Here is a 26,372-nt window from a genome sequence, read left to right on the forward strand (position 1 = left end):
TGTGCCTTCGAAAGTTACCTCCCCTTCCACAACTCTGACAAATGTCAGTTTGATTGGTCTTGCAAAACTGAATTCTTTTCCTTGACAAAGTGGAACTTAACTGGGACAAAATGAGAAACAACCCGACAAAAAAAGGAAAGATCAGCACATCCTTCAATTACAGCATTGCGTACTGTACACTCCACCTACTTCATTATTTCACAATACCATTCCAATATGCAGACATTCTATTCATACAACACAAAATACACATCTCCAGACTATGAGAGTCTAGCCTCCTGCAGAGGCTCAACAAGCTTTCAATATATTTTTTTGTATTTTTTTTGGCAAACATTCAATGGGCAGAGAAAAAGAGGAGGAGGCAAAGTAGGTATGTAACAGGAGTAAGCAGGTTTGTAAATGTACATCAAGTGCCTGCAGTGACAACAGAAGCTAGAGATCGCATATGTTCAGATCAAAATTCACAAAGACAACCAATCAGATCCAAGTGTTTCACCTGCCTCTGTCAAGCAGTCACAATCCGAACAGTGGACACCAAACCAGTTTGTATAATGCTATGATTTCGAGACATCATGTTCACTTATTTCAGATGTACATGGATCTCTGGAGCAACTGATTTCAGATGTTTGAATACCGGTATTACTCATAGCTCTCCTGGATAGAAATTCTGCTGAACTGTGACAGAAAATGAATGAACAAAAGAAGGGAAGATTGAAACAAGTTGTAGACCTAAGGACTCTGTACTACAGTTGGTAACAAGTCAATATAATGGTATGGAAAAGAAGGAATTGCTACTGAAGGCAGTAAGGAGTCAGTATTAAGGTTGGTAAGGAGTCAATATTAAAGATGTTAGGGATAAGGATTCAATATTACAGAGGCCAGGAAGTGGGAAGGTTCACATCAAAGGATAAAATACAGACACATAGCTGACCACCCTTTTGCCCTAGGGGTGAAGGGCAGTCTCTCGAGAGGTCAAGCTCTCGAGTTGAGAGGTCAAGGTGATCTCGTGGGCTGCTGGTATAATACTACGGCCTGGCTTGACATCGAGTGAGAGGCTGGACAGGCAGGCGGGCAGGCAGGCAGGCAGGTATAAAACAGGAGCAATGGAAGACATTAATTAAGTGTCTTTAAAATCCCCAATTGCACCTTTGTAATGACTGTCCTTGGACCTCTATCCATGATGAGAACATTATGAGTAGGAGAAGAAAACAGCACTATTTTGATAGTTTGCTTATGACACGGATTAAGGCTCCGTTTTCCTCTCGGAGGCGAAGGTTATCGTTCTTAAGGCTGTCCATTTTCTGAAACAAGAAAACAAGCACAAAATTAGCTTGGTCAACTGTATGATTTATCTGATGCTCCTTGTCTTGTTTCCTTTTCAGTCTCTTGTCATGAATTTTGTTGAAATTAGTACTGATTAGAAGAAAGAAATACTCAGAGATAAAACAAGAAACTAAATGATTCATCACTTGAAACAAAGGAACAGGAAATGAAAAGATACAATATAAAATAAGAAAATTTAACCTTTATTTGTTTCAGAAGATTTTGTTAATTAATAAAATAGATAAAGCATAGATTGTACTTTTTTACACTATTTACCTCAAACCAAGAACTAAGACACTAGTTGAAAGTTAGTTATAACAAACCTCAAGACAGCAGAAAACATTTGTGACATGTAACCACAGTTATGGACAAGAAGGGTCGAAGACTTCAACAATAAGCGACATGGAATGAATGAATCTATTCTGTCACTGAATGAACTCCATCCTCAACACTGGAAGTGATACAGTGGGGTCTTGTGGGGTATCCTAATGGTTAAAGCACTGGCTCATCACACTGAAGGTCTGAGTTCGAATCTTCACAGAAGTACAATGTATGAAGCCCATTTCTAGTGTCCCATGCTGGATTATTGGTGGAATATTGCTAAAAGCAACATAAAACCATACAGAGCCATGTGATGTCCAGCAGAACAAAGAGTGGGTTTTTACTGATGCTTGAGTATACCCTGACTTCAGTTTGCTGACTAGCCCACTTTCTGTATTGAAATGTAGTCAGTCATTAACCAATGCACACAGTGAGTGATTGAATGTGTTTTTTGTGCCACATTCTGCACTATTTCAGTTATCTCATGGCATACTTATGTTTGTTTTTTAAAACTGTACTCAGCAATATGCCATTACATAACTGCACTCTGTAAATAAATCAGTTTATCCCAGATAATCCCATGATCAACAGCATGAACATCGATCTACACAACAGGATAACGATGACATGCATCAACCAGGTCTACATGCCTGTCCAACCACATTGCTTAGTAACTGCTTATTACAAGCATGGATTGCTGACAGCTAATTGTCTTTACCGGTACCCATTTAAACCATTCATCGACATCAATGTCCCATGCCGTATGGGTACACTAACAGCCAATCAAAAAGGTACACCTGACTATGAGACTCATTCTCGCTGCCTCTGATGACAAAGCACAGGGCATTACATGTTTTTTTCAGTCCAAACATTGGTCACAGGTGTCTTAATCATCTTATGTGACTCAAATCCAAACACAACACACACTTCACCTATAACAGCATGAATGATGACAACATTAAAAATCAGTAATGAGAATACCCAATCCTCATCCAAAAATACTCTTACTGCAGAAGAATTCAGTATCCACTACCCTGTCTGACAAACTCCAGGAAAATCCATGGTGTCATCATAACTATTTTAGTTATTTCATGAACCAGTTCATGCACCCCTCCATTCTGGATGGAAACTGCCCAAATACATTGAACTCATCATGCTAGACATGGATTAGTACTCAGGTTAAAGCTCTTAACAGATTCAACAAACCAGGTCTCTGCCTACAGAACAAATTAGAACAAGTTTATATGCATCATATGCGCACTACGGAAAACCAAGATCTGAATGGGAGATGAAGAAGATACGAATTATGGAAACATAATTTAGTACTGGATGAAGATGTCAATGTTCACACGCATGAATGCTATTCTAAGTTTGATCCCACTGCTTGTGACTCTGGTATGAAAACAATGGTACAGGATATGATCTGGTGACATGAAAGTCAGTTTTCGGTAACACCTGCTCAGATGATAACATGCCTAATGTGTATGATAACGTCTACCAGAAACTTGCATCCTTATCTGCAGTGCCTTCCATGACAGCATCATTACCACTACATCACTGACTTGCTATGTTACTTAAGAACAGGTTCGAACACTTCAAACAAAAATAAATTGGGTTGGGTCAGTCCCACTGTGAAGAGTGTTTCAGTTATTCCATGACAGAAATTATTTCAGAAATTGACACATTCTTTCAAAACTGATCACATTCCTGAAATCTTACAAGTAATGGTTTTGTGTTCATAAGCCAAGCTTCATGTCCCTACATGTCTAAGGGAAATAACTCTTCTAAGCCCACACCTGAAAAGGCTGGATCACCTACAGTGAGTGAGTGAGTGAGTTTAGTTTTATGTCGCACTTAGCAATATTCCAGCTATATGGCGACGGTCTGTAAATAATTGAATCTGGACCAGACAATCCAGTGATCAACAACATGAGCATCGATCTGCGCAATGGGGAACCGATGACATGTGTCAACCAAGTCAGCTGGTCTGACCACCTGATCCTGTTAGTCGCCTCTTACGACAAGCATAGTCACCTTTTATGGCAAGCATGGGTTGCTGAAGGCCTATTCTACCCCGGACCTTCACGGGTCTGGATCACCTACACTTCACATTATCTTCAGTGTATATGTGAAGGGAAAGTTTTACAATACCTTCAGTAAAATACAGCATCATCACAGCAGGTTCCCAAAATATTACCATGTGGTAACTTATAGTACTGCTAACTAAACACATTCAGGTTACCCTTCTGCCAGGTATAAAAAATGCCTAACAACACTGGGATCTTACACAATTCAGTCAGGCATAGGTTTCTACCTCACCTTTCAAACCTTTCTAACATTTCACTTCAACATAAAACCTATACACCTGTATATTTTGGATACTACAAAACTGACAGTATTACCTTGACAACGTACCATGAATATTTATAGTATGTGAGTTATAAGACAAAAAAAAAATGTTAAGGAAACTCATATACAAAACTGTATGTAGTGCTGATACGTTGTGATGAATGAAAAAACGGTGACTTACACAGACATGCATAACATGTAAGCAGAGAAGCTGATGAGTCCTAATAACGATAGACTACAAATGATTAGTTGTCGGTAGGGTAGCATATTTGGCACAGGTTTGAAACTAAGTATTTCATTGAATTTCTGAAAACAAATGAGATATGTTTTTCAACATTATTTCACTAACATTTAATTCTTTGATTTCAAGTAGATATTTGACTCTCTGTGAAAACAGGACAAATCCTACCTTCTTGAATGAATTTGTGAAAACAGTTTTATACTTTTCTGTAAACATTCAGCTTAAGAACACTTTTCAGCTAACAACAATTATGTATCAAGACTGGATGAGAAAAGATGCCCCCAAAATATTGAAGATGTTCATAGATAAAAAGGCTTTGCTGTTCTGCAGCTCACCTGTAAAATATATGAAGTAATGATAAACTTCAAAAAGTAAAATAACCTTGCAACAAAGATACAAGTAGTTTTAGTTTCCTCAATTTGGATTGAATAACCTTTGATCATGTTCATAAGAATTTGAGCATCTGCATAAACATGAACACCCTTTGAGCCTGCTTATTAGTTGATGTGTGACATTTAGATGACATGACATGAATGATAGCAATAAGAAAAACTAGCCTGCCCCATGTGAGCTGTCAATGAGTATATAGGTTTGTGGCGGGCCATGAGATGGGCAAACAGATGAATGGACAGATGGACGAATGGACAGACAGATCAGCATGGAAGGCACTGCGTGAGGGTTAGTCCCACCTAGCTGTGTCAGTAGCAAGGCACCAGTCGTCGTGATTTCATACACTTTCGTATACCAGGGATATCAAACAAACTTTTGAAACATACTTCTTGAAAATCCTATACCATTCACTTTCATCCTTTGATAAAAAAACCTACCACTATTAACTATCTACCACAAATGAATTTGAAAAAAAATATTGTTGTACCTTTCAACAATTACAATTCATCTCAGAAAAACATGATGTTTTTGATGTGTATAAATATATAGGCATATGTACAAATACTTCTCAAATCTAAAACCCCTGTGCCAAAAGTAATGGTCAGCATAAACAGCTGTAAAGTAAAATTAATTTGATCAGATATACAAAAAATTAACATTAAAACAAAGAGAAATTTTGTAACTACACATTTTGACATGTTAATGTATTAAACTGAAGGAAAAAGTATTAACGTACAACAAAAAATACAGATAGTACTATCATAAAGTACTTTCTGGTTTAGTAATGTTAATATGTGCTGCATATTTATAAAGTAGACATGTATATACTGATGCTCTCTCTCAAACTATCCCTCAATAACCCACTACCACAAATCATCAAATCATACAACTAAACTACGATTTGTACAAAACTCGAATTCAGGGCTACTAAAAATATAAACAAAAAGACATTTGACCCAAAATCTTCCCCTGTAAAATTTGACAGACTGGTTGAAAGACCATGCTTAGTAGAAAATAAAGAAAAATTCAATCATGCTTCAAATAAAAACCGCCTGTCGAAATATACGCTGACTGGGTGCATAGCTCCACAGTATTTTACCTATTTGGACAGTTTGGATACGACTCGCGTCAAGGCCCTATTTTCATCCTTAAGTTTTGCATTATCAGCTTTTAGTTTGTCCATAAGCTGGAAAGGTAGAGAAGGAGTTATGTAACATACAATCTGATTGGAAGATGCTTGGTGGTCGTCTCATCTTGTTACATACAATCTGATTGGATGATGCTTGCTGGTTCATTCACTCAGTTGACAAGTAGGCACATTATATAAGAAGGGACTGACAAGAGAAAGATGAGCAAGTTGGATCTAACAGTAGTTAGGCTAGGTTAAAGGTGGCGAGTGCTGGCAGTTCAGCTAAAATAACCCCACCTAGGACTCAATAATGTACAGGTACATATTGGGATACAGTCAAGATCACACAAGATTACTTCATGCACAGAGGTGCGCAGTTGGACAAAAAGGTTACTGTTTCACTTTGCTCTAAGGAATAATTTTTTAACGTCACACTTTGTACAATTTAGGCTGCAATATTTCAGCATCAGTTTTCCAACTCTGCCACATGGCACTGAGTAAATTCATTTTGTGTACTTGTCAGAAATAATACATTGTCACAAGCCACGCTCCTTTAAGGCCATCTCATCCCAACTTAGTTTTAGTGCAGCATAGCTTGTTTAAAATGTATGGTTCCTTGTTTTCGTAAAATGACCAAAATTCTCTCCACAAATTGTCAATGTTTCAGATTTCTAGGAAACTGACAAACTGCAATCAAAACGTCCTCGGGTTCTTTCCAAATTTCTGAATCATTCCATGTAAAATACTGATAAATTCTAAATATGATGTGACATCACCTGTTCCAAGCAAGGGAATACGCTATGAATTCCCACTCTCCAACTTTGTGATGCCTCCAGTTTGCAGAGAGTGCTACCTTGAATGTATCCCTATAGTGTCAAGGTAATACTGTATACATCAGGTTATGCTTACATACAAACTTGCCTCAAACTGCAAACAACCCTCACCTTTAAGCCAGACTAGAAGCTTGAGAGATATTTCCAGAATGTTTATAGATTTAGAAGTATGATATAGAACTAAAAGCTAGCTACAAGTCATCCTACACAAGTCCAGCCACACAATACTCACTTTGAGTTCTTCTTCCAACTCGGACACTTTTCTCTCCAGTGCTCTCTTTTCCTGAAAATAGATCAGGAACATCAACTGAAATTTTAACAGTAGACAAACATACAGTATCCATAACATGCTGTTATTGGCATCTAGTACTGGCACTCCAAAAACACAAGTAAGATAACAATGAGGGATGGCAGTGAGACATATCATTAAACACAGTGAATGAATGTTCTTTTATACTTAAGTCAGCAATATTTCAGCTACATCACAGCATCTGTCAAGAAAGAACCAATCAGACTAGTGCTGGTCTGACAAGGATGGCTGGTTGGTTGGTTGGTTGCCACCACATTCAGCAATATTCCAGCTGTAATCAAATCTGGACACGACAATCCAGTGATCTTACAGTATTAGCATCGATCTATGCATTAGGGATACAATGATGTGTCAACCAAGGCAGCAAGCCTGACCACCCAACCCTGTTAGTTGCCTTTTGCAACAAGCATGGGCTGCTGAATGTCAAGTCTATAAGGTATTAGGGCCTGCCAGGGACAGACTGCTCACAGGGTCACTGATATAATCCATAACACAGGCTTATTAACACTGGAGTCTGGGAAACTGCACACTTCAGTATTCCACAAGGGAAAAGATTTCCATACTACATGCAGATCTATTGCCCTATCACATCGTATAACATTTAATATCAAAAAGTAACATTAAATTACGTTTTCTTCATATATGGAAATTGAAGTTATCCAATCCTTACTATTTACATAAAAATATCAATGAGATCAAGTATAACCCTTTAAGAGAAGACAACACTTAATAAATCTTATCCCTTCTTTCATGTCCTGATACAGTATACATGAGATGATGTTGTGATTTGCTCCACAGTTGCTGATGCAACATACAAGAAATAAGAAAGTCCGAAACAGGCATTAATTGCACACTTAAGCTGATGTATATGTGAGACGGGTGGGAAATGCAGAAACTCCCATCATTTCTGTATTTCACAGGGTACAACTCTGTGAATGGGTTAGTCAGGGTGAAACAAAAGCAAACCAATATGTTCACAACCACACTGTGCGGTGTTTTGTTTATAACGAACATCCACCAAATAAATCCCTTTATGCAGCTATGCAGATTTACAACTTTGTAACACCTGTTCACAATACCAATTGAAATAGGACAAAAGTGTTGTCCAGAGTCAAAAGATTTGAGTCAAGTTCAAAATTGGGTAGTACTTTAGGGCAAGAGCAATTTCTTTACTTCCACAGTTATTGATCATTTAAGTTGGCTTGAGCTGGGTCAGCATTGCTCAAGGCCTGCTTCAGCATTTGGGCCTGTTCTAAGCATTCTCTAGAGGCATATCTGAGCTACTATGCCACCCCTCATGCAAGATTGGTGTTAGTGATATGTTACTTGATCGCAGTCGAGCGTGGACTCGGATAGTGGTGTTACCCTCTTGTCGTTGGTCTCAGCTGTGCGCGCAGCGTCAGTGTGTTTTCTCATCATTTTGTCCAACTCTGTCTTTGCATCCCGAAGCTCTCGCTTCGTCTGTTCTAGCTCTCTCCGTAACCTCTCATTCTCAGACTTTTCATCTTCATACAACTGAAAAGGAATACTAATAATTAGAAAAAAGTGTGAAGTACATGAGCAATTGTAAAAGCCTGTTGAGACAAAGATTTTATTACTGCAATCAGTTCACCTCAATTCAATGGCAAGACAGATGCCCGTGGGTGAATGATTGCTGATGCAAGATCAGTAAATATGGTGTCAATCCACTAACCTTAATTCAGTATCCTTAAAAAAACTAATATCTAATCTGTAATGATTTTTTGGGGGAAAAAGTTTTATTTTAGTCATGTATAAACACCTTGATATATCTTCACTATCAAAGCAGTTTTACCAAGGATGGTATCAAAAACACCTTTGCCTTTCACATGGATGATGATTATGTTGATCATAATCTAATGCTGACTGCAGTGAAATGAACCAATATTTTGAATATGCAATTGATTAACATTAATATCATAACCAACTGTAGTATAAAGTTACAGAACATATTATAACCCACAGTGGTAGAAAATGTCATATTATCATGATCCACTCTGATATAACATGGCAGAAGAATCTGATGTGACACAGGTCTCAGATGCTTACCTGGTTGTAAAACACCTATGGCAGAGGTATGAAGCTGACAAATTCGAGAACATAATCAGGGTGTATCAAGATTGAAATGAGACTAACAACTAGTCTCTGAAATGAACATATTGTACTGAAAAAAGCTGAAAGAAAATGAAATGAATGAAATGAAAAGGAATCCTGAGACTTTCCGCATTTTCCTGAAGCTGTGGAAATCCAGACTTTCTAGATTTTTCTAGGCTTTCTTGGTTATATTTACTCCAGGGTGTGTATAACAGACTAGATTGGAACCAGAATCTGAGGCTTTAAGCTGACAAGGGAAACAACTCTGTACAGCTAATTGAAAACTGGGTCTCCCATTCCCTCCAAGTTATAATTGTTTTATGGTATAAAATGATATTATGATCCACTGTCATGAAGTAGGCTGTGGTGTACTGAACTTGTCATCATTATACTGTGACATGACAGAATAATATAATCCACTGTCATATGACAATATATCACATTTATCAACTGAGGGAAACAAATCAGTGTTCCTTTATCCATTCTCAGAATTCCTGCCATTGTGCAATTCAAATCAGGTGATAAAGAATGGAAAATATTTAAGGAAAGCTTGAATTTTCTTGTGGTCCATCATTCATTTCTCACAATATATGACTTAAATTAATTCACTGTGGTATAAACTGACCACATATTTTAACTTATATTAACATAACATGATAGGCTATTTTAGCCCTTGAGATAAATTTACTCTATCACACATCTCAACAATGTTCATACTTTATGCAAGGCTTGTGCTCCCTATTAAAATACAATAACAAAACGTACAAACTTTTTAGTCGGTCAAACTGTTTATAGTACCAAAGGGGGATAAATCTTGTGAAAGCAACAGCACCGACACCAGACCACTAGGTGGCATATCTCTGTTCCTGACCTACTGCCAGAGCCTAAATGTCATGTCATGATGGGAACAGATACTCCCTGGGCACAAAACAGAGGTGCCACACCACTCAGAAATTCCTGCATAAGGTCATGGGTCAAATGATGACATCATGACATTAAATCAACAGACATTTCTTGCGACAAAAGCGATATGTGTTTGGCATAAATTGTAAAATCTAAGGTATCCATTGGACAAAGAGTAAAAGCTTACATCCTTAAAAGTATCCTTAATCTTGTTAATTTGAACTAATATAATAAAATGATTCATTTGTCTGAAGACTGACATCACACCAGCCAAAATAATGGCAGGCTGGGGTTGAGTAAGAAGACAGGGAACAGGGCCTAGATTTTCGAAGCTCTCTCAGCACTAAGATAGTTGTACGTCCCATACATTAACATTAATTTATGACTATCTTAGTGCTAAGAGAGCTTCGAAAATCTAGGCCCAGGGCAAGAAGAGAAGTCACCAAAGATATGCATCAAAGATTATCACCATCCAAGGAACAGGACTCATTATTGTGTAGAAAATACAACTCTTATGCTACACTCTAGCAGTGAACAAGCATACCTTTTTATAATCACTGTCTAAAGCTGAAGGTGTTGACCGGGAGTACTCTGAGTAGGAGCTGGGCCTGTCCCTGTACCGATCTGTAGGGGTCATGTCTGTGGAGGAGCTGTAGCGAGATGAACCATAGCGGGAGCCTAGTGTCTGCAACACAAACAACAGCCAACATTACACTCCATCTTTGCAGCACCACAGCATAATGATTCTCATCATTAACTGATATGTGCAACCCTTTTTTTTGACTTCCATTTCATTATAATGCTAGCATAAAAAGATGTAAAAGTCCATCAATGCAAAACTGTCATATTGCATAAGTCAGCGTTCTAGACCAGGAGATTTTAATGAATTTGGAAAATTACTGTCGTCACTGGAACTAGCAATTTAAGGTTAATGTACTGAATCTCATTAAACACTTGGAAGTAAGAAGTGGTCGGCAACATTTTGGCAAATGATGAAGCTGTCATCCTTCAAAGGAGTGATGATACTTCAAGCTATAACTGTTGAAATGATTGTAGCAGAAACACTACTGTCTGTAAAAAAAATCTCAGAAAAATTTGTAGGTTACTTAAAGTAGCAAAAGCAAATATTTTTGTCATGGACTTGCAAAAACATGCAGTTTAAGCATTTGTGATAACATTACTTATTCCAGTCAAGAAAGAAGTGAAGTTTCCTGCCTTGCACGTGCGTAAGAAGCTGGGCAGCAAGAAACAATTATTTGCACAAATGGTTACGGATGGTAGACAGTGAAGAAGATGTAGTCACAATTCAAGATAGATAACATCACATGGTTGGATTGAATAAAATGATAAAATAAAGAAATTCTTTGGAAAACTGGAACATTCCATTATTGTCATGACAGACCTTAGAGAAAAATTGTATTCTTTGCAGGGATAAACCTGGCTCTGAGGAGATAAGAGATAAAATCTCACATTGGACATTTTCTTCAAATTTAATGAGGTTTAACTGTTCATGATCCAAACAGTCTTCAAAACTTGCAGTATTGAATGAGATGGTTCCGTTGGTAGATGCTTTTTTGGAGGCATGATGTTGCAGAACAGAACTTCCGAACACGAACTCTGTACAGTGTCACACAGTGCATACCAACACAGTACTGTGAGGTTCAGAGTTTACCATACCATACTCCTTGCAGCACAGTTTGTTTTGTACACAAGTGTGTAACAATGTTCAAAGTTCCATACCGGAAGTTATGTTTGAAAGATTTAAAATAGGTAGAAAGTGATGAGAATATCTTTGACAGAAAAAACATAACAACAAAGCCTTTCTCAGTAAAACAGATTTAAACACTTGTTTCTACTGTTTCTAATTGTACAGGTGAGCAGGATGCGATTTTATATTGCTGCAGATAAATTTGAGTTCCATTTTGTAGCAATTGATGCGAGAAAATCACGATATCACGGCCCAAGTCAATCCCTGCTGTTATTGTTCAACATTATCCCTTACATGACTTCCCCATGAACGTCCCGTCAACTCCCTCTATGGGAGGAATACCATAATTGCTTCAAACTAGACTATCAACTTCCTGCACTAAAGTATCACCAATTTACCACCATCATAAATAAAACCTCATCTTTCTCTGACCTTACCCCAGACACACAGTATAAATATGTCTGACAAATGCATTTACCTCCTAGGCCTGTATATACATTGAGTGTCATACAAAACCTAAACATTTTTTTACGTATTATCTTGTTTGCTGTTTCTTAAGTACAGGTAATACAAAGGGACAATATAAACAATGGCAATAGTGACCAACAAATTCTGTTTACCATCCCTTAAACAGATTCCAGTGATATGAAAGCTTCAAGTGACAGTAGAGCTTGTACCAGGACACTGACAAGTACAAGTCTAATTCAATCCTTGAAATACTTCACAAATAAATATCTTCCATAAATACATCAACAGAACCCATATGTAACAACATATTGTGCAGCCATTAAGTATTACTGATTTGCTTTTAGAGTATTAATATATAAAAAAAAATAGAGGATACTAAACAACCGTCCTTGTAATACTATTTTTATCAAACAAGTTACTGATCCTGTATCAAACAACCAAGAGGGACTTTTATGATAAATCTTTCATGTGTTAAATAAACCTGGTATTTCACAGATGCAAGTTCAGCATTGTGTCTCGAACATAAACTGATAGAAACTGTTTACAGTATGATGACTCAGCTTTCCGCGAGTCAAACAAGGTATAATACCACTGTGAAAAAGATATTAGTATTGTGAGGTCATAACTGTAATCCATTATGCTATCATGCATCTAGTGGTATTATACTTCTGTAATATTGCGGTAAAAATATCTTTCACCAGGAAAATCTGTTTTTAGCTGAGAACTTATATTGTGTCATAGAATGGGGGTTCAGACGATTCACATAATTGATCAGTTTGAAATTTAATTTACAGAAATCTGCGGATCCCTAGAAAATTGCCATCCCTGTTCCATGGGCAAGAAAATCTAACATCTCATATTTTTCAAGGAGAAATCTAGATTAATCTAGGATTGAACAGTTGTTTTGGACATTAGAAATTTGTGTTTCATGGCCTGTACTCCACAGTTGTATTCATGCCCCATAGCCAAGAAAGATTCTTTCAACCCTACAAACAGATGGACTGGTCCTGTCAAAACCTTATCACCAGACATGTCCTTCCCTGAATGACATGGTGCCTTGGCTTCACACCAAGAAATTCTCACATTTTTTTACCATAGCTCTGACATATTTACAGTGACACTGAGCATGATATAATTGAAACGCCTGACAGTGCTGGTTATTGTTTGTGACACTCGGCTGTTGTAGTAATGATCCGTCCATGCCCTGCTGATGTCATGAACCCAGGTGTGATCAGTGTGCTAGGGTTTGCCCAGGTATAGAAGTAGGTCTACCTCTCTAAGTGTTATGTTCTATGCAGCTGAGTGGTGGACAATTTAGGAGACACCGACTATTCAATACAAGGACAGGACATGATCATGTATTATATTACCTCTTTAAAACCTGGCTAACATTGCGTGACAAGGTTAGGTGTGAGGCTATACATTTACGTATCCTCCCATTACATGGGCTTCCAGATATCAATCTGGGTGCTTGATGGAATATACACAATTTAAAAGGCCAATAGACTTCTTGAACTTCTAGCCTTTACCTAAACTTTAACATGAAGCTATTTCTTCAAGTTTTAGATACACAAACATGTTGTTCACATTTTAGTTGACATTTAAGTAAAATCTGTTTCTCATGACTTGAGTGATAAAAAGAAATTAAATTTAAGCACCGAAAACAATTTCCACTTTCACAAAAAGCTGTTCCATTGAGATTCCTGTACCATGTGTTTGGGAAACATTATCAATGGTACCAGGTATTAACAAAGAAATAACATATCCTGTCAAGCCTGTGCCATTCACCACAAACAGTCAGTGTTTTACTTGAAATATCCCTCAGATGTCATTCTTGTAGACCTTCTTGTTCACTGATCAAACCCATACTGACAAGATTCACAAAACCCAAACTCAAATAGACAAGACAAATCAAACCCATACAAGCAAAACTGATCAAACCCACAGGTAAAATTGATCAAAGCTACAGGCAATATTGACCAAACCTGTACAGGCACTACTGCCCAACTACACCAACATTATGTACTGCAGAAACCAATAGAGGAAAGATCAATCCAACCCAGACAAGACTTGTTTCTTACACAGGTTACCATGCAGTGAGCTATCAGTTTTCAAAATCAGTGAAATCAAACACGATGGTACTGCCAAGAACATCTCCAATACCAGGCTTCCAAATTCCACAGTCATGAGTAATGCTACCATACTATTCATAAGCTGATCCCCAGTTATGAAACAAAATACAACAAACAGCAACACACCTACAAGACTGGCTAAGACCGGCCTATGATACACCTTATCACTGACTGTACCATTGGTTCTGTGTAACACTGCACATGGGATGCAATGCAAGGAGACAGCACAAGAACACACTCCAAGCTTTCAGCACTGCCATTTTGACTATAAATTCTGGCATTGCACTTGAATAATTTACCAGTCTCACTAGTGGGCCATACATGGTGCAACACTAGTCATGCCTGTCTCAACATGTGGGCAACATCTGTACCTACACATCACTGTCAACATATCTAGGGACAAGAATCCAATACACCATAACTTCTTTAACAAAACACTCAATGGAAATATTTACAGAAAAAAATGAAAATCTGTTGGAGCATTTGTTTGCCGTTGAAACCTTAGCTGATGGTCTTTCTCCTGTTACCATTTTGTGAACAGAAAGACCAAACCAAGAAGCAATTAAATGTCATATCTGACCTGAACAGAATGCATACAAGTTCTCAAAGTTGTATTGCATTACAACATACAAGTATCCTCAGGTGATACCAACCATACAAATACAACAGGAGCAAATAAGGCATGGTTTATGATCATAAAACAATCTGAGAAATATGATGGACCTCTTCCTGACATTGCCAATATCTTCATATATCCAACACATAGTAGTAATGATGGCTCAATGTATTTCATTCCACGCCTTTTGCCAGTTTTTATCAGTGCAAGCAATATTCCAGCCACTCTGAAGAGCACTACCCAAAATTGGCTTTACCGATTGTACCCATGTTAGGTAATGAGTCAGTTATTGGCAATGTTGTTTAGGTAAGCACTTCAGAAATATTTGTAAGGTGACAAGAAAGGTAATGAAGTATTTTTAAGTTTGAAGAAATCATACATTCAAGCACATGTCCATCCCCACAGCAGGAGGATGTAGTAAGACAAACTGGGAAGTGCACTTGGGTTATTGTCAACATGCCAATCGTATCTCCTTCACTGGATCATCTGCTTCTAGACATAACAGTGAAACTGCACTTAAACATTTGCCCATACTTCCAGGTCACAGAGACTCTACTTTAATAACAGGCCACACTTTGGGGATATGAAACTGCTCTTTACACATGAGACCCTACTTCAAGGTTAGTCACACTACAGGAAATTGTCAGTACTTCTGACTTGACATTCTGGCTTAGAATTATCTCACATTAGAACCAAACATAACAGCAGCATTTTATAAACATCAAAGAGGGATTAGATATTGAGAGATAACTTAAATGACATTGTGGTATACCTTACCATTCCAGAACAAAATGCTGAACCAGGTTTCAAAGTAACATTAGACATATGCATGATGGCCCCATATATTAGGCATGTTTCAGTACAGAGAGTGTGCATGGAGACAGTCTTGAATGCAAGTAGGGTCTCATTGCTGGGACACAAGCAAGAATATAATTGTAGCAAAACAACCGTCAAGGATATGAGACAAACAAACTTGATACTCAACATTGCCAGATAGTCTAGAGAAACTGTCAGACAAGGAACAAAATAGTTTTTGGATAACTACATATACATGAAAAAAAAACAATGTCACATTCACTTACAAAACACATACACTGGGAATACTGACAAATTTATGGATAACAACTTTTTACGTTGTGAGTGTGATTCGGTACATATACTTGTACATTGTCTAGCAGGAATGTACCAGCAAGACAACAGTAAAAGAATGTACACCTAAACGTCGCAATATAAGAAGTTGTATTCATACATTTGTTGATAGGTCCCAGGTTCAGAAATGCCTCTCAGATGAGACAAAAACAGAAACCTTGAACTTGAATTAACTGCTGTACAATTAAGAACAAGGGAGCCACATTGGTTCTACAGCACCAGAATGTACAAGGCAGTCTCAGCAGCAACAGACTTCATCCTAATTCATCAGTGGGTGGCCGTGACAACATAATGCACCCCCTCTTTAAGTTTGCTTACAAGTGCAGTGATAGGTGTACACTGAAATAATAACAAGCCTTATTCTATAAATACGGCTGCTATCATCGTTCTGGCAACATAAGCCAGTGGTTTGCAGGCTCAGATAGGTAAAGCCATCCATTCCTCTAAATAGCAAATCTCATCAAGGGCTTGAAGTCTGGCAGCGAAACACATGGAGAATGTCACGGCAGACAAACCCTGGTCCTTGAACTGAATGCTTGTTGTTAACACATTTTTCACCTGTCTATGAAGAGGATGAGGACATTTAACACTGTTACTCACAAATTGGTGTGCGCTGTTATTGCCTCATAACCTGGTCCAAATGGAGTTCAAATTGTAAACTGAACTCAATACAGCTTAATACTTTTTAATGTACATAATAACATATAATGCATTTGTTTTCCCCAAAAAATATTAAAACTGGCAGCAGAGCATGTTATTTCAATTTCTGTTTGTATTCAGTCTGATTATAACTCAAAGAAACCTTTCACTTCATCTCCCTCAGCATCAGTTTGTTATGGAGGCATATGACTTTAGTCAGTGTTCATACTGTGTCTTTACGTTAACAACTGAGAATTCTGGCTGATACCACTGGGTCAGTTCTTAAACTGTGGTGGTACCTCAAATATTTCTGGTCATACTTTTTACTTTTTTTTTAATTCAGAAAGTGATTTTAATCAGTATCTCATACAAAGGGCAAAGAGTAGGTGAGTATACAGACTATGAATCAAACAATGAAAGAAATCATTATTTATAGTCAAAATTAGTTTTATACATTCATGTTAGTTGAACTTTCAACTTCTGAAAAATATTCCAGTCATATAACATGTCAGTTTAAACATAGGAGGGAACCCAAAGTAACGAAAGTGTTCCTGAAAACCAATCGCCAAGCATTGGTCACTGCTTTATGCAGTAAGACAAGAGCAACATCTTTGTACAGTCTAGGATCAAACAAGGACAAGAACTCGAAACAGCAATATTCTTAGCACCTACAGAGAAACATCACTTCCAAATTAGACAACCACACATTCTTCTCTCAGCTGAACTGCTAAAAATAACCTGTCAGTCATATCAGAATTTCAGGCAAAATCTACTCCAGTTCCTCTTACACTTCCTCATTATCACCAACATAACCCACAATACCACACAGTACAGGAAAGATTCCATACATATCCAGTCAAATTTTCTCCCTTCAGATGCAAATACAGCACTACCATGTTGTTTTTTCAATGAAGCTGAACCCTTTTAACCTCGAGAGAGTTTATCAGTGAGAGTTGAAGTAATGACCGAACCATCTGTGGCCTCAACACTAAATTTGTGGTTAAGACCCAGCTCAGCATAACAATTTTATTAACATGCACAGCACATGGGCGAAGGGGAGGGGTTAATCAACCTTAAACCACATGGTATTTTAAAATAGCTACATCTTCAATAACAACACTAAATGTGTTCCCACTCATTTTCAGAACCTATAACCCGGGCACAAACACTAGTCAAATAAGCATTGGTATGCAACTACCGGTAACATATTCTTGTCATGAGATGCCTTTATTTCTTAAGTGGGGAAGATAGCTTTGGTCTAGACTCCCTAAGCTAACAATGTTGCACTGTATGAACAGAGCTTTTTTGTGTTGTTTCCATGGTAACTGTGAAATAACCAGTCAGGCACTAAGTACACCTTGACCCAGATATTGTTTCCAAAATGTTCTCTTACAAAGCAAAAAGAACTTCAATTTCTATTAATAGAACTGTGCAAATAAATATGAAAGAAATCAGTTTCTACATAAAAATTACATGCTAATATTCAATTCTGCCAACATGAAATGAAGGGCAGTTGAAACTCATTGTGAGCACAAGACTTTTTTTCCTATAAGCTTCTTTCACTCACATTTCCACCACAACTCTCACTTAATCAACCTTCTACAATCATCACAAGGTGTTATGAAAATTTCCTGTACTCCAAACTCAAAATATTTTCAAATGCAGTAAACAGCTTCATAACATCATGTATGTGTTGTTTTACTTTCATAACAACAAAAGAAACCTGATACAGAAAAAGCATCATCTCCAGTTATAGATGTGTCTTGTTTAGGAATATTTCTTTTTTTTATTGTTTCCTTGTAAACACCAAACATGTCACCATAGTGAACATGTAACTTGTTATCTCCTACCAGTAGGTAATCAAGCGCCTGTAACAAACATGTCCTTCATCATGTAACTTTCAGCTTGAAATAAGCAAGAACATATGCTGTAACTGGGATGCCAGTTGTTATTAAATCTTATGGGGTTCTTTATCAGTTACAGTCGTACTCCGTTTATCCAAACCGCAGATATCCAGAAAACTCGCCTTCCGAACGAAAATTCCATAAAACAAATTCATAACGTTGTAAAATTACTCACCTATCCGGAAATCCAGTTTCCGTAACCGTACGGTCATTTTTACATACAAAACACTAAATTTTGTATATTTTTGTCTCGTATATCTGGATGGATGAGCACCTATATGTTTACACACGCGATTACCGAGGGTCTCGCGTGACGTAACAAAGAAGTCAGCAGTCTTTGAAGCGTGAGAAGATTAAACTACCTCTGAGTAGCAAGGTGACACTGAGTTAATTTTGAGGGGTGTCAATTTGTGGGTCACTATAATTAATTAATTTGGATGATCAAGCAAGCTTGGACAGTTGTGAGCGAGAACACAATTGCTAACTGCTTTCGTCATGTGGATATTATCAAATCAAATGAGGACATGGCCTTGTCGGAAGTTCGCGATCCACTACGATCTTATGCACAAGTTGAAACTGTGACTGTTACTGTCGATGATCTTGTGAATGTCAAAAGTGACGAACTGAGCGGCTAAAGTCCTAGCTTTTCTACACAGCCAGTGCAAAAAGCAATGACTGATTTCTTCAAGCGAACATTACTGCAAGAGCAGGTATGAGACATTTTATGTATGCACTGATATTTGTTTATGTGTAATCAATAAAGATTATGTCTGATACCTACTTTGTTTGTTTCTTTGTACGTTTCTTTGTACATATGGCCTGTGATTCAGATATCCAAAAATTTGCTTATCTGCACAATTTCAATAAAAACATAAGTGTTCAGATAAACGGGGCACGACTGTATTAGGATATTACTGCCATATAGCTGGAATATTGATGAGTGTGGTGTCAAAGAACAACAAATCATGATATTATCTTTAATGTAGTTCAAGACTCCTTGTACAGAAGAGTGTGTGCTAGACTGCATACGCCATCAGACTAGCTTGTACCTCTGCATCTCCTCAGAACAATACTCTCACTACATTGTCAAATAAACTTCCTCAGTTCCCAATATTTCAGTTTCTTCTTTCAGCTCATCATAATAAACGAACTTGACATTTAATGTCATCTGTGCTATGGAAAGAACAGTGAGTGGACCTGATGGGTTTAACCTTCCTTTGAACAGAGTTTCAGTTATATCACAGTATGACAGTCTCATGAGGGATGCTTGTGATTCAGGTTGCAGATGTTTACTAAACTACTACTAAAACCCACAAACAGGAAAAGTGATGACACACAAAAAAAAAACTAATCTGGGTGAACCACTAAAAGTTTTTTTTCCAGAGTGACGTTCAATAAATTCATACTTGTGGTGACAATAACAGCATGGTGCGATTAAAGAAAACTGAAACAGGATTATCGTGCAGGGATAGAACGAGTATGGTTTTACACCGCTTTTTGAGCAATATTCCAGCAATATCAGGGGGACACAAGGAATGGGCTTCACACTCTGTGCCAAAGTGGGGAATCAAACCCTGGTCTTGCACAAGTGGATGCTGTAACCACTTGGCCACCACACAGCCCCTCCAGGGATACAGACAAAGGTCAGCCACTAAACAGGATTCTGGTATGTACTGTTTTGGCCTTAGAAGACCAAATTCATAATTAACAGATTTTCATTTGAACCTGCAGAAAGTACAATGAGGCAGGTAGGTAAAGGTAAGAATTAAATGGTTTGTCATTTCTCTATTTCTTACAAATGGCCAACCTGGACAGCACCTAGCTGACAGCAATGAGAGGTAGTTCACATGAGTTGACACCAGTACTTCATGAATTAATCATATTTAACTAAAGCCTATGGACATTCCAGAATTTTGAGCCTAGGTGAGTACTTTTTCCATTACGTTCTTAATATTCATGAGAATATAGGTTAATGTTCATAATGGCCAACATGCTTTTGACAGATCAGAGAAAATAGACAGGAAAATGTTTAATTGTTGGGCAGGGTTCAACAAAAGCCTTCCTTCCAGCTTTAAAGGGATCTCAATATCAGCTGTCAGTGTATGAAGGAATTTAATGACTTTCACGTCTTCCATATGGAACAACAGTGTTTCAGCAAGTCCACTGACATTTACAGTGGAATCCCAAACATTTTGCATATTTTGTTTCCTCATAAATAATGATAAACGATAAATTATTCATCAAGCTGCCAGTATAAAATATTTCAATAATTCCTTTATAACATAATATTCAATATTACATAATGAATTAAAGATGTATGCTTTCACGAGGATCAAAATAGTAGAGTTCTGCAGAACACTGAGCTCATGTAACAAGAGCCTAACTCATTACTCTTCTCATGGTCATAGAGATTTCCAAATTCTGAATAATTATCTTTCCTTGTCACAGTTCCAGACTGATGGACATCGCAGGGTCAATCCTGTCAACCTGTTTATTGAGCCTGACCACAGATCTATGTTATTGCCTGTAACAACCACTACAGGACAAAGGCGAAGTTGAATCAGTGGTCGACGTTAATTGGCAGGACATCCTAGTTCGGCAATGTGTATAAACCCATACATAAATGTGTACAAGCCACTATACAAATTGACATAAAATACATACAAATAACACTAACAGTAGTCTAATCTACATGAGATTTAAGAAGCCTTTGTCCTCAATAAATGACAACAGTCCAATGATATTAACATGTTTATGATACCACTGCAACCTGATTTGATGGGGTCTGTGAGTTACCCACCAATTCAAAGCCACAATTTCTGTCTGGCCTCAAAATTCAGCTCATAATAGTCCATATAACACTGATCGCTACTGAAAATGATGCATACATGTAGAGGAACACTGAAGAAAAGCAAAGCTGACACTGGATTATCAGGATAATGTTGACGTTAAATTGTAGCAAACAGCAATCATTTAAGACTTGTTGAATTTTACAGAATTAATATCAAAGTATAAGAAATCATTAACCAAGTCGTAGAAATAAAGGAACTTTCTCTACTAAACATCTGATTGGCATTTATTTAGAAACTGATCAACATGAAATGCTATATGGGCCACAACTTGACTTCATATTAACCTGCAGAGGAGCAAATTGCAGTCAAGCAACAAAACGACACACAATAATAAAGTTGTTATCCGTAAAAGGTTAAAATGTTTTCATAATTCATAATTACCATGCTATATGAAGTGTGGCCTGACATCTCGCATAACATTCAAAGCATCCACACTGAACTGCATCCAAAGGCTAATCATGTTCCCAGTGTCAATATCAAAGGTTACTTTAATTACAGCAGGGGCCCTACACAAGGCTAAATGGGGAAGGCCAGCTGACCTACAATCCAACAGTGTTGTTTTCATTAATTGTCCTTGTCTCTTTGTAGTCATACTTGTTTGCAGCCAAATGTACCTTTGATCAGGAACATAGACATGAAAGCAGTGTATTCTATAACTGTGTGTTCTTGCTCTGAACCATGGGATCAACATAAACAAAACATCAACAATCCTTTCAAACAGTAGAACTTTGAAAAGTGTTGAAAATAGTAGTTTCAAAGATCAAAATTAGTAGTCTGACCATAAAATTAGCAGCCAACTAAATGCATTAAATTGTGATGAATTCTGAGAATAATAATATGACACTATTTGAAAGTGAAGCTTTAATTTCGCATGCCAACAACTGTCAACAGCAGATTTCCTGTTCCCTTCCTGTCATTTCTTGTTCGTTTCAAGCTAAAATGTATTCAATCAACAAAAATATATATACATGTATTTCTGTCTACAAATCCAAATTTAATGCATTTTTGTTAAATTCCATAGAATTTCTAGTGTAGTCATATTGGCTTAGTTTGAGGGTAATATGTATAGTGACTACGATAAAATAATAGAGGCTGGCATCTCTGAAAACTTAACTGCAACCAGAAAAGGAAAACTTAAAAGTAGATATATTTATTCCACAGCCACCTCAAGTGACATGAAGTACAGAAAACTTAAAGTAAAACTTTTACTTTGATTGTCCGTGTTATAAAGCAGCAGTTTGTATTAAGATCAGTGGCAGCTACAATTTCATCACAGATTAATCAATTTTATAACAATTGTCTTTGTCAATAGGAGTGGGAGGCATGAATACTGAAGTGTGGAATCAGTTTGCTGTTATCAGCACTTCCACATGAAGTGGCAGTTATATCATTCAGGTTTAGATGTAAAGCTCATATTCTCCCATGCAATAGTGTTATGCTGGAGGAGGTCAGAGGGTGGGGGCCGCAGTTGTCAGAAAGGAGGGGTGTGGTGGGCACAACATACCACTCTTAAAACTGATCATTGATAAGCCCATACCGAATGTAGATATCTGGATGGATCTAGCAGACCATGTACACCATACTGTAACAAACAGTTGTTTACAAATAACATCATGCACTTCTTGTAACTACAGCCCATATTTGGAGTTCAATATTAATGGTTGTGATTTCTATCATGGGGGAAATGTAACTGAAATAAATACATGAGTGTTTTTCATCACTACACCTATATTTGCTCAGCACAAACATGCTACTCACTGCTATATTTACACAGATTCTGAATGAATATTTTAATCTGTAGTACACCGTTGTAAAGGGAGGCTACTGATGCAATGAGTGAGTGAATGAGTGAGTTTGGTTTTACGCCGCTTTTAGCAATATTCCAGCTATATCACGGCGGGGGACACCAGAAAATGGGCCTCACACTACTGATGCAATGGTTGTAGTATTCACATGCAGTATTGTCATGAATCATGTATGGATGATAATATAGTAGCAATTATATACTTACATGTCAACATAGAACATTCTGATTGACAACAAAGCATAGCACTAACATCTGTGTCACACATGCGTATAGATTAAACGTAATCAATGGACATGAGGACAAATTAACATTGAACACATGTAGTCCACTGACCCCAGGTGAGCCCACCCCTGAGCTATAACTTGTGGTCCCTGCTAATCCAGGCAAGGAACTTGTTGATCCTGAACGTGAACTGTATCCTGAACCAAGTCCTGAACTGGATCCGAGTGCTGAACTGGACCCAAGAGCTGAACTGGACCCAAGAGCTGAACTGGACCCAAGTGCTGAACTGGACCCAAGGCCTGACAACAGACCTGAACTAGACCCAAGTCCGGAGCTGAAGGGGCTGCTGTAGGAGCTCCCATAGGAACCTCCATAGAGTCCACTGGAATATCCAGGTGAGGAGGTGGATGAGTAACTAGGGTTGAAAGGTGTACTTGAGAAATTGGACAATCCACTCAAGCTGCTGCTGGGCAGTCCACCCAGGCCATACCGGTAGGATCCATACGACATGGTGCTGCTGGGAAAGTTTCACCAAAGTGAGGAAAACTTCGAAAACAAGGACTGAGGTGAGTAACTCCTCTTTGGAAACACAATTCTAGCCGATGCTGTGGCAGATATCCATAACCTTGAACACTGGCAGTAATCCACAGTTACTCATCAACATGGTGAAAAATCTTCTCTGACAGAAGTGCTGAAGTTTAGAAATTTGGAGTACCCCAGTCTGAGAGAGCAGACATGAAAAGTCAGTTATGGCTGCTGGTAATGGCTGCTACAGCTAGCAGACGTCACTGAGACAGTGTGGCAGAACATCAGAGGGAGGGAATCCCACAGATAGCACCAGCCCACACTGATGAAAGGGAAACCAGTGGGGGGAACACAGAATGGCAACCTCCAGAAGTCATCATCAAAACTCAGCAAAAGGGAAACTTTCCGGCTATCCCACTATCATACAGAGGGATACGAGGACTTGCACACTTGACCCTTTCTCAATTGCCAACTCTAGCTCTGACCAAGAAATGTGACTGAAATCCAACCTGTACAGCTCGACTGATCACAGATTATCTTTCCACGTCAGTACACAGGGTAGGCAGAAAACCCCACTATAAATATCTTCTTCCTGGCTTGGAGTCCACCCTACACCCCCATAAAAGTGGACAGGCCCAGATAATTGATACGCTGCAGCCTTAGCTGAACCAAACAGAGGGCAGGCAGCCGAGGGGAGATATTGGAAGCAGACATGTGCCTTTCCTTTATCTTCCTCTACCTATGTTCAATATGTCTGCTGGGTCAAGCCAGTAAGAAGGTCAAATACATCTTACATGGGACAAGCACTTCAAGGAAATTGCTGTTTGAAACCCAATCAAGCAACCTTATGTGTGTCCTGATAAATAATGTTTGGTGAACTCTCAACTTGAGTTATGAGTGGCAGGAGCGATAGAAGCTTACTGGTCCACAGCTTAACCTAATCTTCCTCATTATACCACCATAGGTAAAAACAATCACCCCATTATAACACTCATCAGCTATTACACTTCAGATACAAGTTTCACATTTACAAATATTTTGAACAGAAAACCTGGTAAACATGAGAACATGATTTGCTTGATGTTGGCAGCTTTATTTCGAAGGGTAGAATCGAGTCTATCAAAATGTCAACAAGGGTAGAAGCATGTCTATCAAAATGTCAACAACTGATCCATGGTTGGTGTGGCCTATCCTTTCACCAGCAAGAGATCACTTTCATTACTTTCACTGTGGAACAGATCAATCAAATTGAGTCCACACAATACCGATCTGTTTCCTATCATGTAGGTAAAGGAATCTACTTGATTTAAACCGAGTTGACATCGGTCATCCGTGACAAATGTACAGTCTCTGTGGGTTTAGCAATACAATAACTCTCATGGTGAGACAAATAGATTGAGGAAATTGCTTCAGCTATTTTCAGAATAATGCATTACAAGTGGCACAGTCAATCACATTCCTGGATATTCCATGCAAGACACTGTAATATTTTAAGAATGAAATGAACATATGGAGAAAAGAGATATGAAATAATATCAGGACACACAAAATATCCCGATACCAAATTTAATTGATGGTGACAGGTGACTATCACTGGAGTCTTTGTTCCTTAACTTGTCAGCTATAACACTGTGAACTGAATAGTCGACCCCCTACCAAAACAAACCGGTGTTCGATGTCAAAAGGCTTACTTGTTGAAATTAATTAGGGATGCCACGATACATACATATTTTTTCTCAGACGGTACAGTTATTGATAAATTCAAAACTGTATCGATACTTAGTATTGAAAGTATCTTTAAAATATGTTTCTGTATCATTTACATTTTGATGTTAGCAGAGCAATAAATACTTATTTTTCATGCACAAAGATGGGAAATTAGAAAATATTGATCACTTCATGGACAATTATAACATACTAAGGTTATAAAGAAAAGTATGTTTACATAATGATGCCATGAAAATAGGTATCGTGACATATATCGAATAGTGATGAGGGTATTGACATACTCATCAATTCACCTAACTTAAGTATAATGACATCCCTAAAATTAATCTTGCAGAAAATGTATTGAGACACTCCACTTTCTCCTCTCCATCCCCTGCCCTCCCTCCTCCACAGCATCAGTGTCTGATGGCAGTGAGCTCATCTGCATGTTCCGTGTTTGCTTTATGTCAAGGGTTTACATACACTACAACTCGCGAGCCACACCTGAATTATAACATGTACAAGACCAGACCATAGTGCTGACTGATATTATCTAAAGCTGGGGTGGTCAAGTGCTTGTTCTAACTAGGGAAATTGTTGAATTTGAACACCTGCTGTGGCACATTAAAAATGGTGTAACACATTTTCAGCTTGATATGTGGACAACATAATGAGAAGCATTACTTGGAGCACCCACAGTTTCACAAACAAGACCTTAAACATATGTATATA

The 26,372-nt window shown here is 37.9% G+C and overlaps 1 protein-coding gene across 23 annotated transcripts in view; it reads right to left on the reverse strand.

Moving 5' to 3' along the window:
- Positions 1-307: 307 nt before the first annotated feature.
- Positions 308-26,372, reverse strand: part of LOC137287475 (protein phosphatase 1 regulatory subunit 12A-like) — a 104,898-nt gene continuing 78,833 nt past the window's right edge. For 14 of the 23 annotated variants that reach the window (XM_067819810.1, XM_067819807.1, XM_067819806.1 and 11 more), the window contains 5 exons: positions 22,917-22,961; positions 10,456-10,596; positions 8,262-8,411; positions 6,819-6,869; positions 308-1,301 (listed from right to left, as the gene is read on the reverse strand). In XM_067819810.1, the coding sequence (XP_067675911.1) occupies positions 1,215-1,301; positions 6,819-6,869; positions 8,262-8,411; positions 10,456-10,596; positions 22,917-22,961 (474 nt within the window). In that variant the 3' untranslated portion in view covers positions 308-1,214. Of the gene's footprint in view, positions 1,302-5,723; positions 5,811-6,818; positions 6,870-8,261; positions 8,412-10,455; positions 10,597-22,916; positions 22,962-26,372 lie in introns of all 23 variants that reach the window. The other 9 variants (XM_067819809.1, XM_067819808.1, XM_067819803.1 and 6 more) reach the window with 3 other exon arrangements.

The sequence above is a fragment of the Haliotis asinina genome, chromosome 6 (genome assembly GCF_037392515.1).
Source record: "Haliotis asinina isolate JCU_RB_2024 chromosome 6, JCU_Hal_asi_v2, whole genome shotgun sequence".
Classification (NCBI taxonomy): domain Eukaryota; kingdom Metazoa; phylum Mollusca; class Gastropoda; order Lepetellida; family Haliotidae; genus Haliotis; species Haliotis asinina.